Source organism: Pan paniscus, chromosome 1, assembly GCF_029289425.2.
Source record: "Pan paniscus chromosome 1, NHGRI_mPanPan1-v2.0_pri, whole genome shotgun sequence".
Classification (NCBI taxonomy): Eukaryota; Metazoa; Chordata; class Mammalia; order Primates; family Hominidae; genus Pan; species Pan paniscus.
In genome coordinates, this window is record NC_073249.2 from 81,759,791 (window position 1) to 81,778,922 (window position 19,132).

General features: G+C 35.3%; 2 protein-coding genes across 15 annotated transcripts in view; one reads left to right on the forward strand and one right to left on the reverse strand.

Annotated features, from left to right (window-relative positions):
- The window catches only part of DCAF6 (DDB1 and CUL4 associated factor 6), a 138,418-nt gene that overhangs the window by 70,570 nt on the left and 48,716 nt on the right, over window positions 1-19,132 (reverse strand). For all 14 annotated transcript variants that reach the window (XM_034939760.2, XM_034939762.3, XM_057302200.1 and 11 more), the window contains exons 5-8: window positions 16,848-16,961; window positions 12,418-12,553; window positions 10,335-10,549; window positions 1,220-1,313 (exon numbers count right to left, since the gene is read on the reverse strand). In XM_034939760.2, the coding sequence (XP_034795651.1) occupies window positions 1,220-1,313; window positions 10,335-10,549; window positions 12,418-12,553; window positions 16,848-16,961 (559 nt within the window). The remainder of the gene's footprint in view (window positions 1-1,219; window positions 1,314-10,334; window positions 10,550-12,417; window positions 12,554-16,847; window positions 16,962-19,132) is intronic.
- LOC134730372 (small ribosomal subunit protein eS7) lies at window positions 13,395-15,991 on the forward strand. Its single transcript, XM_063604204.1, has one exon. It carries the CDS (start codon window positions 15,345-15,347, stop codon window positions 15,927-15,929), a length of 585 nt encoding a protein of 194 aa, XP_063460274.1. The 5' UTR covers window positions 13,395-15,344; the 3' UTR covers window positions 15,930-15,991.

Below are 19,132 nucleotides of genomic sequence, written 5' to 3' on the forward strand. Positions count from 1 at the left end.
AAGGGCTTTAAAATGAAAGCATATTTTTAAAAATCAAATTTCCTAAATAAATTGTATGAATGTATATAAATCTATTAGAGCTCTCATCACATTTTATAGTAATTGTTTATATCAGTGACTTTCCATGTGTGTGGTAAGGTTTCTTGAGAACAGGGCTCACCTCTCCTTCATCTTTGCCTATTCTTAGGTACCTCTAAACCTCCCACCTCCTACCTCAACCTAAATTTTTAGTTCTAAGAGTACCCAGCCAAGAAAGGCTCGTGAATTCTAAGTTTAATAGATTAAAAGAAAGGTTTTCCCTCTCCCTAAAGCATTATAATCAAGTACAGACACAAAATAGCCTTATGCTTTTGCATGAAGTTTCCTTAAAGTCAATTTATTTTCAACATCATTTACTGTAAGCAAATTTCAGATATTTGAAATTAACTGGAACCAGAAAGTATTTTGTCTACTCCCTCACTCCTTTTCCTCCTGCAAGTAAACAAGTTTTTCCAAGGGCATTTTCAAATTAGAAGTGTAATGTCAAATTCAAAATGTGACAACTCTATTCTATAGTCTTATAATTTAAAATGAAAATCGGTTCTTCTTACATTTTCTGTGAAATCAGAGTTTCTTTTACACTTTATCGCCTTTATATAATGTAGCTCATATATTGGGGAATATGCTTTTGATCACAAGAGATGTTTCAGAAGTCATTATAGTAAGATTTTGGTTACAGACCAATTTAATAAAACATAATTATATAGAATTATAATTCATAGATTAATTCTATTTTCAAGTGTGCTATCTTAAAGCTCCCAGGGTTGATTCTTATGCTTATCAAAGGCACTTGATAGAAAACATTTTATGTGCTAATATAAAACCCTTGGGCTGAGTTTTCATTTCTCTTAATATCTAATAGAAAGGCAAAAACTGCAAAGTCTGACAATACCCAACGTACTATGGGGTAATGGGCATTCTTATACTTTCAGTGGGAATGTAAATTAGCACATCTTTTTTGGAGAGTAATTTGATAACAACTACCAAAATTAAAAGGTACTTATCCAGTGACTCAGCCATTCCACTTCTAAGAATTTATCCTAAGATATATTTGCATAAGTATACCTATATGTATAAGAATGTTCATTACAGAATAATTTATAATAGTGAAGAAACTGGAAGTTAAAATATTAATTTTAAAATACCATATACAAAGAAAAGCTGACCAAAGAATAGTTACCATCTCGTTCTCGTTCACTCTCCGGCCTTGCTCTGGGTCCAGTATCTGACCAATCACCACGAAGTCTCAAACGCTTAACTGGTGGTTGTCGCAACTAAAAAATAAGAACGGGTAAATTCTATGTAAGTCTAAAACTCATCTACTCTCAACTCTTAAAGCATACTTTATGTCTATTTATTTCCATCTCCCTACTTCTTGAGTATGCAAATCAGATCTACATGAAAATATGAAAGACACTGGTATAAGCGTCAGTCTTTTAAAGCATTCATTCTGAGGATAAATATCCACTGATGTTGACAGCCTATATCTAATATCTTCAACCTAAAGAGTCTGAATGCAACTTTGAAATCATGTATATGTGATTTCTAATCCCACCTGTATCACCTTCCAGCTGACAAAAGATATTTTTAACCATCTTGAGCCTTAGTTTTCTATTGTGATGATAAATATAGTCTAGTTAAATTACCCACATACCTAATTAACAATGGGAACCATCATTATTTTTACTTATTATTGACAATTTACTCTTCGGTTCCCAAACAGAATCTATTGCGACCCTTTATGACTTGCCTCAGGCTATCTATTCCATCCTGCTGCCCTCATTCTTGCCCTCTAACAATTTTTCCTCCTACTTCAGAGAAAATAAAAATAACATCATTTTCTTCAGCTGAATTCTATGAATTAAATCTACATCTACAACTTTCTAACTCCTTCCAGCCTTTCTTGAAGGGTGTATCATTTATTCTATTTAAGCCTAATTTCTCCATCTGTGCTTTTTATTTCATTCCTTCAACTCCTTGAGTATCTTGCTTGACCAATTCTCTCTTCTCTATACCTACATCCATTTTCTCTCTCTTGGCTCTTTGCCACGGCATGCTAAAGGTTCTTATCATTTTTAAGAAAAAAAACAATATTTCAACTTCATAAAATCTCAGTTTTACAGCTAGAGTCCTTTCTCTTGCTATCACTTTACTCAAGCTTCTTGAGAAAATTCTATATTCAATCTACCACTCCTCCTTCAATCCACTGTAGTCAATCTTTCCATTGATTTCCTATCTTTCCACTAACTTCATTCTCACCAGTCACCAGTGAATGATCAATTGCCAAGTTCATTGATCAATTATAAAGTGTTCAATAATATGATTAATAATCAACTGCCAACTCAAACAGCATCTTTCAGAGCTTATTTGACATGTTTATGGCACCTATCACTCTTGACCGCTCCCTTTAATGTTTACATTTTTAACTTTTTTTTTTCCAGGCAGGGTCTCACACTCTTGTCCAGACTGGATTGCAGTGGTCCCATCCTAGCTCACTGTAAGCGCCAACTCCAGAGCTAATAAGATCTCCAGCCACAGCTTCCTGAGTAGTTGGTGCATGTGCCACCACAACCAGCTAAGTTTTAAAAATTTTTTTAGAGATGGAGTCTAGCTATGTTGCCCAGGTTGGTCTTGAACTCCTGGCCTCAAGCAATCCTCCCACTTCGGCCTCCCAAAGTGTTGGGATTACAGGCATGAGCCACCACATCTGATCCATTTTAAACATTTTTGTATTGAAATATAATTCACATACCATAATATTCATAATTTTAAATTATACAATTCAGTGGTGTATATTCATAAAGAGGTACAACCGTCATCATTATATAATTCCAGACCGTTTTCATCATCCCAGAAACAAACCATGATCAGCCACTCCCCACTCATCCCTCTGCTCAGCTCCTGGCAACCACTAATCTACTTCCTGTCTCTGTGGATATGCCTTTTCTAAACATTTCATATAAATAATCATACAATACATGGCCTTTCGTGTTTGGTTTCTTTCACTTAGTATTATGTTTTCAAGGTTTATTCATACTGTAGCAGGTATCAGTACTTCATTTTTCATAATACCCCATTTTAGCAAGATACCCTATTCTGTTCATCCATTCGTCAATTGGTTGACAAATAAACTTATTCCACTTATTGGCTATTATGAATAATGCTGAATTGAGCATATGTACAAGTTTCTGTAGGAACATGTTTCAATTCTCTTGGGTATACAGGAGAACTACCCAAAAGAATTGAAACATAGTACCTCATTTTATTGCACTTTGCTTCACTGAATTTCACAGATACTGTGGTTTTTTACAAATTTAGTGGCAACCCTGCATTGAATAAGACTATTGGTGCTATTTTTTCCAACTGCATGTGCTCATTTTATGTTTGTGTCACATTTCAGTAATTCTCATATTTCAAACTTTTTCATTATTATCCTACCTATTATGGTGATCTGTGAACAGAGACCTTTGATCTTACTATTGTAATTGCTTTGGGGAGCCACAAACCGCATCCATATAAGACTCTGAATTTAATTGACAAATGTTATGTGTATTCTGACTGCTTCACTGACCAGCTGTTTCCCCATCTCTCTCCCTCTCGAGCCTTCCAATTTCTTGAGACACAACAATAATATTGAAATTAGGCCAGTTAATAACCCTACAATGGTCTCTAAGTGTTCAAGCGAAGGGAAGAGTCATATGCCTTTCACTTTAAATCAAAAGCTAGAAACGATTAAGCTAAGTGAGGAAAGCATGTTGAAAGCCAAGACAGGCCAAAAGCTAGGCCTCTTGCACCAAACAGTTAGCAAATTTGTAAATGCAAAGGAAAAGTTCTGGAAGGAACTTTCAGAAAAGTGCTACTCCAGTGGACATATGAATGATAAGAAAACGAAACAGCCTTATTGCTGATATGGAAACAGTCTGAGTGGTCTAGAAGGAAGATCAAACCAGTCATCACATTCCCTTAAGCTAAAGCCTAACCCAGAGCAAGGCCCTAAATCTCTTTAAAGCTATGAAAACTGATAAGGGAGCTGTAGAATAAAAGTCTGAAGCTAACAGAGGTTGGTTCATGCAGTTTAAGGAAAGAAGCTGTCTTTCTGTAACATAAAAGTACAAGGTAAAGCAGCAAGTCCTGATGTGGAAGCTGCAGCAAGTTATCCAGAAGATCTAGCTAAGATAATTGATCAAAGTGGCTACACTAAACGACAGATTTCCAATGCAAATGAAACAGCCTTCTATCAGAAGCAGATGCCGTTTAGGGACTTTCACAGCTAGAGAGGAGAAGCTGATGCCTGGCTTCAAAGCTTCGAAGGACATGCTGGTTCTCTTGTTAGGGGCTTATGCAGTGGTGACATTAAGCAGAAGCCAATGCTCATTTACCATTCTGAAAATCCTAAGGCCCTTAAGAATTATGTTTAATTGAATCTGCTCTATAAATGGAATAACAAAGCCTGGGTGAGGGCACATCTCTTTACAGCATGTTTTACTGACTATTTGAAGCCCACTATTGAGACCTACTGCTCAGAAAAAAAGATTCCTTTCAAAATACTACTGGGCATTGACAATGCACCTGGTCATCCAAGGGCTCTGATGGAGACGTACCTGGAGATTAACATTTTCATTGTATCCCATGGATCAAAGAGTAATTTCAACCTTCAGGTCTTATTTAAGAAACACATTTTGTAAGGCTATAACTGCCACAGATAGTGATTCCTCTCATGGATCTGTGAAAAGTCAACTGAAAACCTAGAAAGGATTGACCATTCTAGATGCCTTGTTAAGAACTTTTGTGATTCGTGGGAGGTCAAAATAACAATATTAACAGGAGTTTGGAAGAAGTTAATTCCAACCCTAATGGATCACTTTGAGGGGTAGAAGACTTCTGTAAAGGAAATCACTGCAGATGAGGTGAAAACAACAAAAGAACTAGAATTAGAAGTACAGACTGAAGGTGTGACTGAATTGTTGCAATCTCATGATAAAACTAACAGATAAGGAGTTGCTCCTTATGGATGAGCAAAGAAAGTGGTTTCTTGAGGCGCAAACCACTTTCTTTGCTCATCCGTAAGAAGCAACTCCTAGTGAAGATGCTGTGAACACTGCTGAAATGACAACAAAGGATCTATTATAGAGTACTACATAAACTTAGTTGATAAAGCAGCAGCAGGGTTTGAAAGGACTGACTCCAATTTGGAGAAAAGTTCTATTGTGGGTAAGAAGCTATCAAACACCGTTACAAGCTACAAATACATCTTTTATGAAAGGAAGAGTCTATTGATGCAGAAACTTCACTGATGTCTTATTTCAAGAAACTGTCACAGCCCCAACCTTCAGCAACCACCACTCTGATCAATCAGCAGTGATCAACATTAAGGTAAGCCCCTCCACCAGCAAAAAGAATACAACTTACTGAGGTTCAGATGATTGTTAGCACTTTTTAGCAATGAAGTATTTTTAAATTAAGGTATATACATTGATTTTTAAGATATAATGCTATTGCACACTTAACAGACTATGGTACAGTATAAACATAACTTTTACATGCACTGGGAAACCAAAAGATCTGTGTGACTTGCTTTAATGCAATATTTACTGTATTGCAATGGTCTAGAACCAAACCTGCAGTATCTCCAAGAGAAGCCTGTATATCTGGGAGGGGAAGTATGGCTCATATAATAACTCTAATTTTTTGAGGGTTCCAATTTCTCTACATGTTTGTCAAAACTTGTTATTGTCTTTTTTATTTTAGTCATCCTAGTGGGTATGAAGTGATATCTCACTGTGGTTGTGATTTGCATTTCCCTGAGGACTAATAACGTTGAGTATCTCCTTATGTACTTATTGCCATTTCTATTATATGTCTTCTCTGGGGAAAAAAAAGTATTATATATTCAAATCCTTTACCTATTTTTAAGTTTGGATATCTGTCTTTTTATTGTTGCACTGTAAGTGTTCCTTATACATTCTGGATACTAAACTGTAACCAGACACATGATCTGCAAAACATTTTCTCCCATCGTGTGGGTCACTCTTTTTATTTTTATTTATTTTTTAAAAACAGCATTCATTGATTTTTTTTTTCCTGAAAATTAAACAGGTTTTGATAAAAACTTGGTGACACTTAACCGTGAATTTTCTGATTTCTTCTGGAAACCATACCTAGTAACATGAATAGAAAAAAATCTTTGCATCCTCAGCAAAGGGGACAGAAAAAAAAATCCCCATAAATTCCATATTATGTGTAAGTATGGCTAAAGGCAACTGAGAATAGTAAAATCTACACAGGAAGACATAAGTGTGTGACAGGGAATAACCGGAACAAAGTAAGCTTAATGTGGCAGCTGTGCAAATTCTCAAACAACTAATCACTCCCAAAAGGAGAGGGCTTCATCCTTCATATGAACTATTCTTAAAACAATATAATAGAATCTTGCTTCGTGGTTTCAGCAGAGAGGAATTTTTATATTACATAGCCAAAGAACTGGTTTTACAACCTCAGCAATTATTTATAGAATAAAATCTTCAAATTAAAAACAATCTCAAATTTGACTTTCTGAGTATGTGAAATAACCTAGGCAAGAATACTGAAAATGGCGTTTCATTCACCAAATATTTTTTTGAGCACCTTTTATATGTCAGGTACTATTACAGGTATTGGAAAACAACAATGGACAAAACACACAAAAAATCCCCAATGTCACAGAATTTACAGCCCGATGGAACAAACAACACATGAAATAAAAAAGCAAAATATACATAGAAAGTTACTGTTATGGAGAGAAATAAAGTAGAAAAGGGGATAGGTAGTATCAGTTAAAGGCCGTGATTTTAAATAGGATGGTGAAGTAGGGCTTCACCAAGAAGGTTACATAAGCAAAGACCTGAAATACACAGGGAAGAAAAAATCCAGGTATCCAGGGAAGAGCATTTCAGGCAGAGTAAATGCAAAATCCTAAAATAGAGTCATGCTTGGCCTGAGTTACTAAGCAAGTAGATGTGGTTAGAGCACAGTAAAGAAGAAAACAGTAGAAGTAATAATTAGGACCAGATAATATAAGATCTTGAAGCCACCATAAGGACTTCAGTTTCGCTTTAGGTCAGACAGGGAGCCACTTAAAATGTTGATGAGAAGAGCGGCATGATTTAACTTATGTTTCTAAGGATCACTTTGAATGCTGTATAGCTATAGGGCTGTAGGAAGTGAAAGCAGGAAGACTGGTTAGAAAGCTAGCAAAATCAACTACAAAGGCGGATAGGTCATGCCAGAGATGCTGATAGCTCGGATCAGGGTGGTAATGTAGCAAGGGTGGTGGTAAGCAGTAGTCAGATCTGGAGTATATTTTTAGGCACAAGCTATGGGGACCAGAAGAAAATGAAAGAATGAATTCAACAAAGAAGCCCAACAATGGGGTAGGGCAGGTGGTAAACTGTCAAAAAGAAGAAAAGAGAGATGATAAAAAGAAAAAAGGATAGAAAAATAAGGGAAAACAGAAAGTACAAAAAAAATTAAGACAAAAGAATGAACCAAAGAAAGGGGGAAAAAATGAAAGAAATTATTAGAGGCAGTAAGGAAATAGAAAGGCCTCCACAAATTGAGAAAATACAAAAATATTATGGAAACATTAAGACAAAATCATACAACAAACTTTTACTCATGCTTTAAAACCTTCCTCAGGCTTTACTAATGTTCCCAATCAAGATTAATTATTCCCTACTTTGTTCTACTTATACAGAACATAGTCCTTATACATAATTCTATATTAAGTTTTACATATTTATTTACTTGTATCTCTACTTCCACTAAGCTGTGAATTCCTTAAGTAAGAGATCATGTCTTTCTCTGGTCATCCTTCATTTTCCAAAGTTAAGTAGAGGACTTGGTGTATAGTAGGCACCCAATAAATATTTGGTGAGTTAAGTTTGTCTGAATACTATCATCAAAGTTTCAGTATAAAACACCAAAACGTGTCAGAATTACAAATAAGACAGATTATTAATTTATTCTATGTATACCTCTGAATTGTTTGGTTTGTTATAATAAGCTTTTTTTTTTTTTTTTTCTGAGACTGAGTTTTGCTCTTGTCACCCAGGCTGGAGTGCAATGGCGTGATCTCGGCTCATGCAACCTCCTTCTCCTGGGTTCAAGCAATTCTCCTGCCTCAACCTCCCAAGTAGCTGGGATTACAGGCACCCGCCACCAAGCCCAGCTAATTTTTGTATTTTTAGTAGAGAAAGGGTTTCACCATGTTGGCCAGGTTGGTCTCGAACTCCTGACCTCAGGTGATCCACTCGCCTCGGCCTCCCAAAGTGCTGGGATTACAGGCGTAAGCCACTACGCCCGGCCAATAAGCATAATTTGAATCCACTTTCAGCATTATTTTTCTTAATTTAGTTAATGCAACAAACAAGACCAAGGAAAAGTCTCCCAGAAAAAAAAATGTTCATGACTCAGCCTCATTCACTCTGATTATATAAATATCTTTTGGCTAAGTATTCCATGGTATCAAAACTAGTTGGCCCACTTAAAATGTCTATGGACTTCCAACTCTTTCATTATGTAACAATCACAGTTTGACTGTAACTTTACTTACCCATGTATTTCAAGGGGAAATTTGCATAGCAGTAACAAAATGACAGAGCAGATTTCATGTTTTTAACCAGAATAAACTCAAAAATCATTTTATTAGCCATCATATCCTTCTTCATCAATTTCCTAATTCAAATAAATACACTGCAGGGATAAAAATCTCAAAGTATATTTATAAAGTAATCCTGATTTCTTTTCTAATTTTACAGCCCTCTACACCTGAAATTATGAGGAATGAATATAGTTTTGTATCTCGTAGGAATTCCAAAATCACTGTTATTAGTAACCTTTAAAATGTATTAATAGGCATTGAGCCAATACCAAAAGGTCACTGAAAATAAAAATCAATGGTTAATTTCAAAAGACTTTTACAAGCCAAAGTTCAGAGTGAATAACACAGGACATTATAAAATAAAAAAGCCAAAGTGAAAAACATGTTGAGGAAAGAAGCTTAAACAGGTTAAAGCAAACATTTTTCTACAGCTGTGTACTGTCAAAGATACCTTATTTCTACTTTTCCCCTTTTATAAATAATAAATTCATTATCTTCTAGTAGTCTTGTGAAAGTAATTCATTCACCTACTTTTCAATATATACAACTACTTTAACTTATCTTTTTCCCACTTATATTTATTTTGTAAAATATACCTAACGTTAATGTTATAAATCACTAGTATGTAACTGTGAAAGAGGCACAATTGGGAGAGAAAGGGATTGCTGTCCATATATGAAGAGTAAATGGTAATAGGTAAAACTTCTATTGATCCATGGACATACACATTTAGTCTCTTGGAAATTTATCATCATATTTTCTATTATTTTAATCGCCTTTTCTGCAAGTGTTAGCACTGTTGATCTTTCTTGCTGCTGCTGTACATCTACAAAGTTAAGATAAACATTTTGCTATCAAGTATATTCTCCTTAAAAATAATTTAAAATATTTTTTTCTAAAGCCTTATCCCTAATAATTCACTGTTAGGGATAAGGCTTTAGAAATAGTATTTAGAATACCAATAATAAATTAGTGATTTATTATTACTAATACATTATTAAGAATAGACGCTAGTAATTATTTGTTACTATTAATTATAACACAAATTACAAAAATACTATTTTTGTCATTACTAATTATAATTAGAAATTATTAGTAATTACTAACTATAATTAGTAATTAGTAACTATTAGTAATTAGTAACTAATTGCTAATTATAATTAGTAATAACTGATAGTAATTTATTAGCTTCTATTCTTTCAAGTATGTCTCATGTTTTTTGTTTTCTGAACTGTAAGTGCCTTGAAAATTAATATTTTTTTTTGGCCTTTAGGCCCCAAGAGTCACTGAATTGTTTTCTGAATTGAATAAAGGACATGGGGTTTTTGTTGTTGTTGTTGTTGTTTCTGAGACGGAGTTTCGCTTTTGTTGCCCAGGCTGGAGTGCGAGGGCGTGATCTCGGCTCACCACAACCTCCGCCTCCCGGGTTCAAGCGATTCTGCTGCCTCAGTCTCCTGAGTAGCTGGGATTACAGGCATGTGCCACCACGCTCAGCTAATTTTGTGTTTTCAGTAAAGACGGGGTTTCTCCATGTTGGTCAGGCTGGTTGCAAACTCCCAACCGCAGGTGATCCACCCACCTCGGCCTCCCAAAGCGCTGGGATTACAGGCATAAGCCACCGCGCCCGGCCAAAGGACATGGTTTTGAGTAAACCTACCTCTTCTCTTCTCTCTTCCGCAGAAGGAGTTTTAAGTTCTCGTGCTGTATCATCTTTCGGGTCAAAAAGATATATGTAATCTGAAGAGTAACTAACGAGAATCTCTTGACCATCTTCACTGTAACACAGAGATGTCACTCTGCAGGACTTATTATTAAGATGGGAAGGAATAAAACGGGCAACCATTCCAGTAGTCCCTCGACCTGCATAATTTCCTAAAAAAGAAACAAGAAGTTATTTAAAATTAATAATGTTTAAAGAAAAACATTTTTTAAAACGCTTAATCTGAATTATTACATATGTGACTTAATGTAGCAATATAAATAAAAGCCATCACGTTTATTTCCAGTAGAGGTTCTTCCTCTGCAGTCAGATTTTGTAACAAAACAAAAAAGAATATGGTATAAAGGTAACACCTCTACCAAAAAAATTCATGATTGTCTAGAATTCCAGATTACGTATGCTTTGTTGAAATGAGTTAATCAAGGAAAATGATTTATAAATACAATCACACGAAGTCATCTTCCAAAAGTTCCCCCCAAATTAAGATAACAAATTTTTACAAAAAGCTAATACTTATTAGCATACTACATACATTAGTATGCAATGTATGCAATATCCTTAAGATTATACAACTTTTACTTTTTAAAAAAATTTCTGATTGCCATGAAATTTGCCTGTTATATAGTACAGAGTTAAGAATACTATTCCAATTTTAATTAACTCTGGTAGTCTTCAATGCAATATGACAGATAGGTGTACAACTGGCACTTTGTGCCCTGGGGGCCCAGGAATGCTAAATTCTAAGACTCCCACAAAGCTGTATAACCTTGCACAATGAAGTCTTATCATGCTCAAAATGTCAATTGTGTCCACCTGTTGAGAAACAATAATTAAGCCTATTATTTCATATTATATTACTGTTTCCCCTAAATGTACATATCCAAATAGACTGGACTCCTCAATTATTATTAGATATGTGACTTAATGTAGCAATATAAATAAAAGCTATCACAGTTCCGAAAAGAAAGATCTCATCTGGTATTCCCATCTCAATAATCTATGTCCATCTTTACTGACATTGTTGGTTTCTGCCCAAGTCCACCTTTATTTTTAACAATATAAAATATGTGAATATATGAATGTGCATTCGGTGTTTGTGTGTGTGTGTGTGTGTGTGTGTGTGTGTAATCCTGGCCTTCCTTTACTGAAAAAATGTGAATGGAAGTTGACTTCTAATTGTTTATTTTGGAAGTACTTTGATCCTATAGTGAGTGAAGGGAAAGAGCATTAGTTTATATTAGATTCAAATTCAGTATTCAGCATTATTAACAGCACTTTAAGGTAAGCAGGAATAAATATATGCTACACATTAATACATACCCAAGTCACTGTTTTAAATTTTCTTACTACCACATTTACCATTGTTTTCTTGATTGAAAAATAGCAGAGTCTCCCCAAAATTCATGTCTACACAGAACCTCAGAATGTGACCTTTACAGATGTAGTTAGTTACAGTGAGGTCATACTGGATTAGGGCCCACCTCACCCTAACTGGATTAGGGGTGGGCCCAAATCCAGTATGACTAGTGCCCTAAGAGGAAAATGTAAACGCAGACACACACGGGGAAAATTGCATGTAAAGAGAGTGGCAGAGATTAGAGTGATTCATCTATACCAAGGGGATGCCAAGGTGGCAGCAACCACCACAAGCTAGGGGAGAAGGCATCGAACAGAGCTTCCAGTAGAAACCAATCATAAGACATCCTGATTTCAGACACTGAGCCTCCAGAAATTTAAGAGAATAAATTTCTGTTGCTTTAAGATACCCAGTTTGTGGTCATTTGTTATGGCAGTCCTGCCAAACTAATACATCAAATGTTACAACTTTTTAAACTGCAAAAGTATCATCCCAAAGGGTCATAAACACTTGGTGAAATGTTATTTTTTATAATAATCCATATTAAACAAATACTATTTTCTGAAATTTTATAACAAACAAGAAATTTTAAAACTGAAAATGTCATAGAGATTTACTCTTTGAACTGACAGTCCTATATTTTCTCTAATATTATCTTCTTACCTGTAGCTCTTGTGCCCAGCATTCGCCGATCATATATTCGTACTGAGCTGTCAGAACAACCAACAGCAAGGTAATACGGTATTGGTGGGCAAATAGCAACAGACGTGGCAGCACGTCGACAGTTAATTAAAATATCCTACAAAACATAACATAATACCAATTACATATAGTTATACAGCAGAGGTGAAATTATATTTAAAATATTTTCTCATTAGTAATTAGAATAACCATTCTCAGAACTCCTAATTCAGTCAAGAATGACAATGAGTGGAAAAACAATACGGCTTTAACTTTTTTTTCAGATTTCTGCTAGAAATATTTCTAATACATTCAGCCTATGTGAAATCAAAATAAATATACTCAATCAATATTTCTAAGGAAGATACTCTTTTCTTTATAGTTGGCCATACAACTCCAAAATTGATTGATTTCTACCACAATATTGTAGACTTTCCTTATAAACCAATTAAAGTAAGAAAAAATATGAAAATACTAAACTTAATTAAAATACGGATTTTTAAAATGATCAGTATTTGAGCAATTAAATACATTCTAAAAAGGAAAAAATAAAAATTACTTTCAAATATAAGACTGAAAATACTGAGTAATTATACCAGAACAGCACCAGCTACAAAAAGATGGTAATAATTGAAGAAACTCATATTTATGTGACAATTAAAACTCTTTCTAAACTAGCTACATTTCATACAATGTTATAATACAATTTGAATTATTTCTCAAAAATGCCTATTAAATATTCCCATACTCATGAATAATGAACATCTTTAGAAATGTAAAAAATTCAAAATTACCTATATAATGTATCACTAAGTCATTAGTACCATTAGAAATGCCTGCTATTATTGGTCCACTTGACAGCAAAGATGGAGTTATAATCTACCTATGACAAATCTCTCATACTGTCTATAACTATTGATTATTTATATAGTATTCATATTTTTTTTTCTTTTTGAGACATGTCTTGCTCTGTTGCCCAGGCTTACAGTGGTGTGATCACAGCTCATTGTAACCTCAAACTCTTGAGGTCAAGTGATCCTCCTGTCTCAGCCTCTCAAGTGGCTAGGACTACAGGTGCACACCACCATACCAGGCTAATTTTTTTAAAAAAATTTTGTACAAATAGGGTCTCACTATGTTGCCTAGGCTTATTCATAGTATTTTAATTGTAATCATTGCTATTAAAATATAACAAAAAATTAACTGACTTCTATATTTTATACTTTTTACTTATAAAACCTTTCTCCTTAACCAGCTCAAAAATAAAGTACACATATAAATACAAACCCTGCAAAAGACAGGTCTTACTATAATGTTATTACTTATCTCTGTAGAAGAATTAGAAAATGTAAGAGCTAGTACCCCAAACATATCCTGAAGGTACTCTGTTGATTCCATACTGCTTTGTCTAATGACTCTCACTCCTCATTCTTCTCAGTAATTTTTTTTTTTTTTTTTTGAGATGGAGTTTTGCTCTGTCGCCAGGTTGGAGTGCAGTGCAACCTCCGCCTCCTGGGTTCAAGAGATTCTCCAGCCTCAGCCTCCAGAGTAGCTGGGATTACAGGCATGTGCCACCACGCCTGGCTATTTTGTATTTTTAGTAGAGATGGGGTTTCTCCACATTGGTCAGGCTGGTCTCGAACTCCTGACCTCAGGTGATCTGCCCGCCTCAGCCTCCCAAAGTGCTGGGATTACAGGCGTGAGCCACTGCGCCCGGCCCCTCAGTAATGTTTTTAAGTCAATTTAACCTTATACTCTGTTCAATTACTAATCTCAGAACATTACCCTCATTACATAGAATTCATTAACCAAATGCCTTTCATAATTCTAAGTTTTTAGTAGTTAAGGATTACTCTAGTTGCCAGTTTTTCTTTATACTCTCTGCTTCATTTCACTTTTATACATAAAGGAAAAGTTTTACTAAGGAAAGACTACTTTCACGTCTTATCAGATTTGTTTTCTTATTTTCCTGGGGGTTTTGTTTAGAAAAACACAACTAAATCTTACTACACTGAAACACTAAAATAGTTTAAGAGAGTTTGCAATAACAAAATTTAGTACCCACCACTTACTCTAAGAAACAGGTATATCAAACACCCCAATAACGTGATATTTAAGCTTATTTCTGAGTTTAGTTCAATGCTTCCCTATTTGCATATCTGTGCATATACAAATACGTAACAAAAAAACTGATTAAACTGTATGTTTAAAGGTTTTTTTGTTTTGTTTTGTTTTGTTTGAGATGCAGTCTCGCACTGTCACCCGAGCTGGAGTGCAGTGGTGTGATCTCGGCTCACTGCAACCTCCGCCTCCCAGGATCAAGCAATTCTCCTTCCTCAGCTTCCCGAGTAGCTGGGATTACAGGCACCTGCCACCACGCCCGGCTAATTTTTTGTATTTTTAGTAGAGACAGGGTTTCACTATGTTGACCAGGCTGGTCTCGAAATCCTGACCTTGTGATCCACCTGCCTCGGCCTCCCAAAGTGCTGGGATTAGAGGCATGAGCCACCGCACCCAGCCTAAAGGTTTTTCAATTTCTACTTTTTGTTTTATTTCTGTTTCAAATATATAAAATAATCTTTTTCCCCTAAAGCATGTTAACCAGTTGGTAACTGGTTTAGTTAGCAAGCACTTAACCTGATTAACAGTAGTACCTTTTTTTTTTTGTAACTTTCAGTAAAAACATATTTTGAATAGTACTTTCTTATTTCATTTACTACTTCAAAATGATCCAAGGAAAAACTACTGTGCTCTAAATAATGTATGTCAGGAAAAATCACTTGGAATTACTTGTCTGGGGTCAAAAGACTGAATGATTTCTCAGGCCTTTTGTAAGTTTAAAATAGTATTAAAAGTCAAACACAGCTCTTCCTAAGCCGGCGCTCGGCAAGTTCTCCCAGGAGAAAGCCATGTTCAGTTCGAGCGCCAAGATTGTGAAGCCCAATGGCGAGAAGCCGGACGAGTTCGAGTCCGGCATCTCCCAGGCTCTTCTGGAGCTGGAGATGAACTCGGACCTCAAGGCTCAGCTCAGGGAGCTGAATATTACGGCAGCTAAGGAAATTGAAGTTGGTGGTGGTCGGAAAGCTATCATAATCTTTGTTCCCGTTCCTCAACTGAAATCTTTCCAGAAAATCCAAGTCCGGCTAGTACGCGAATTGGAGAAAAAGTTCAGTGGGAAGCATGTCGTCTTTATCGCTCAGAGGAGAATTCTGCCTAAGCCAACTCGAAAAAGCCGTACAAAAAATAAGCAAAAGCGTCCCAGGAGCCGTACTCTGACAGCTGTGCACGATGCCATCCTTGAGGACTTGGTCTTCCCAAGCGAAATTGTGGGCAAGAGAATCCGCGTCAAACTAGATGGCAGCCGGCTCATAAAGGTTCATTTGGACAAAGCACAGCAGAACAATGTGGAACACAAGGTTGAAACTTTTTCTGGTGTCTATAAGAAGCTCACGGGCAAGGATGTTAATTTTGAATTCCCAGAGTTTCAATTGTAAACAAAAATGACTAAATAAAAAGTATATATTCACAGTAAAAAAAAAAAAAAAAAAAAAAAAAAGTCAAACACAGTGGCTCATCCCTGTAATCTCAGCACTTTGGGACGCCAAGTCGGGAGGATCACTTGAGCCTAGGAGTTTGACACCACCAGCCTGGGCAATATGGCAAGACCTCCTATCTACTACAAATAAAAAAAAAATTAGTTGAGCATAGTGGCACACACCCGTAGTCCCAGCTACTCGGGAGGCTAAGGCAGGAAGATTACTTGAGCCCAGAAGATTGAGGCTGCAGTGAGCTAGGATTGCACCACTGCACTCCGGCCTGAGATGACACAGTGAGACCTTGTCTCAAAAAAAATAAATTAATTAATTGTATTAAAGCATAAAAAACTGATAGTAGAGATATTATCTTTAGGAAAGTGGGCTAAATTTGAACAAACATGTTGATAGCATGCTATCTTATTATTTCTTTTTAAAAAAGATAACATGTAATTATTGGTTTAAAAGACAGGAGAAAAAAAGACAAACTACCACAAGCTTTTATAACTGCTATTTGATAAGTCGAAGTTGTTTCCATGAGTAAATGAGATACATTGATATAAATTCTTCAGGTTTTTATAATATTAGACAGTATATACTGAACAAATTATTTGAATTTTCATAAATATATTTTAAATGTACAATTAAAATATAAGTTCTCCAACTTCAATATTAACATTTTACATTTTTCAATTTCTGATTATAAACTATATGCTTATTAAATATTTTAGCAAAACAAAAATTTAAAAATTCACCCATAATCTTACCATCCACATAACTTACTTTTAATTATAACCTTAATTATAACTTTAATTATAACCAATTTTAATTATAACCTTAATTTTTTCTGCATCATTTGTATAAAAATTTAATTCTTACATCTTTACAATCTTCTTTTGTGCAGCTAGTTTTGATGCGTGTATCAAACCACCTAACAGTTCCATCTTCACCACAAGAGAGAAAAGTGTAAGGGTCATTGGGTACAGTCATAATCTGAAGATGAAAAGAAAAGTGCAGATAATCATACTGAACATTTAAACAGATGGCTCTGAAAAACATTCCTACTATTTCATAAAATGATTAAGGTAAAGGTTACAAAAACCATGCATTTTAGTTACTCATGGCTTACCCATACTATGATTCAGAATGGTACAATACAGATAGAAATAGGTAAGAAGTAATTGTTGAATTAATATGACTCAGTACTTTGAAGATTAGCATTAACTTAACTTCAGATAAAAAGTTATCTGAAGTTATAAACTTCTAACAACTAGGGAAGAATGATTCTCCCCTGGTAGCTTGTTCAAACTATTCAAAGCTTAATTTTTATGTTTTATCTATGTGAGTTTATAATTGTACAATAAATACGTAAGCAAATTTTCTTCTCTGGTAACGTTTAAGAAAACTGTGGGATGCTGAAATGATTTAAGTGCATAACTCACCTCTCAGAAAAATTGTAATTGTGGTAATGGTTATACAACATGAATATACTTAATGTCAACGAAATGTACTCTCAAAACAATAGTTTAAATGTCAAACTTTATATGTATTTTACAATAAAAACCTTTTTTAAAGAAGTACAATATTTTAGATATGCCTGTATCCACTTCTAATTTAGCAATGACAATATTGTAAGTTGAGGCTCTCTATAAACCCTGCCTCAATAAGTTCTTCTCTCCCTATGTCCCAAAGACCCAGTACTGGTCCGTAGCCTGTTAGGAAGTGAGCAGCAAAGCAGGTAGTGAGCAGCAGGTGAGCGAGCATTACCACCTGAGCTCCACCTCCTGTAGGATCAGCGATGGCATTAGATTCTCACAGGAGCGTAGACCCTATGGTGAACTGTTTCTCATAGGTTGTGCACTCCTTATGAGAAGCTAATGCCTGGTGATCTGAGGTATAACAGTTTTAAACCCAAAACCATCCCCACTCCATGGAAAAATTGTCTCCTATGAAACCAGTTCCTGGTGCCTCTGCTATACATAGTTTTCTGTATACAATATTCCTATGTTTGAAACACTGTATATATGAAAGGTGTTCAAACTCAGCCATCGAGGAAATATAAATTGCCACCACAAAGATATACAGCTATACCATACCAGAATGGCCAAAATGAAAGGACTTATAATATCAAGTGTTGATGGGGATGTGGAGTTATGGAACACATTGCTGATGGGAGTATAAAATGGTACAATTGCAATGGAAACCTATGTATCAATATCTATTAAAGCTGATCATATGCTTCTCCTATAACCCAGCAATTCCACTAAAAATAAACGCCTGCATGGGGCATGTAAAAACATGCACTAGAATGTTCATAGCAGCACTATTTATATTAGCCAAATACTTGAAACAACCCAAATATCCAACAATAAACTGGGATTAAATTGTTATCTATTCCTAAAATAAAGTACTAAATCATCAGTAATAATGAACAAATCATTACTATTCCCAGCAACATAAATGAATCTCACAAACCTTCTGTGTGAAAAAAGCCAGACACAAAAGAGAAGGCACAGTATGATTCCCATTTTTATAAAATCGTAAAAAGGCCCAAACTAACCTGTACTTTTAAGAGCCTAGAAAGCAGTAAACCCTTTGAGGGGGCACAAAGGACTTATGGGGGGCTGTTTCTTGTTCTAGATGCTGAGTACATATATATTTTACTTTGTGAAAATTAACCAAGTTGCACAAATACATGATGCCAGCACTTTTCAGTAGGTGTTTTATACTTTTTAAAAATTTAATTGGAAAACTTTTGTCTTAAAAGGTTTACTATTATTGTGGTAAGCAGAATAATAGTAGCCCAAAGATATCTACATCCTATTTGTTAGAACCTACGAATACTTTACCTTATACTGCAAAAGGGATTTTGTAGATGTGATTAATTAAGGATTGTGACCATAAGGAGATTATCCTAAATTATCCACAGAGGCCCAATATAATTACAAGGGTCTTACTGAGCAAAACAAGGCAGGAGAGTCAGAGTCAGAGAAGGAGACAAGATGATGGAAAAAGAGAGAAAAAGAAAGAGATCTGAGGATGCTATGTTGCTGGGTTTGAAGATAGAGGAAGGGGACTTGCTCCAAGGAATGCAAGTAGCCTCTAGAAGCTGGAAAAGGCAAGACCAGGAGGAATACACACTTGCCAACACTTCGATTTTAGTC

Coding starts and splice junctions, on each gene's coding strand:
- LOC134730372 (XM_063604204.1), top strand. CDS start 15,345: ATGTTCAGTTCGAGCGCCAAGATTGTGAAGCCCAATGGCGAGAAGCCG.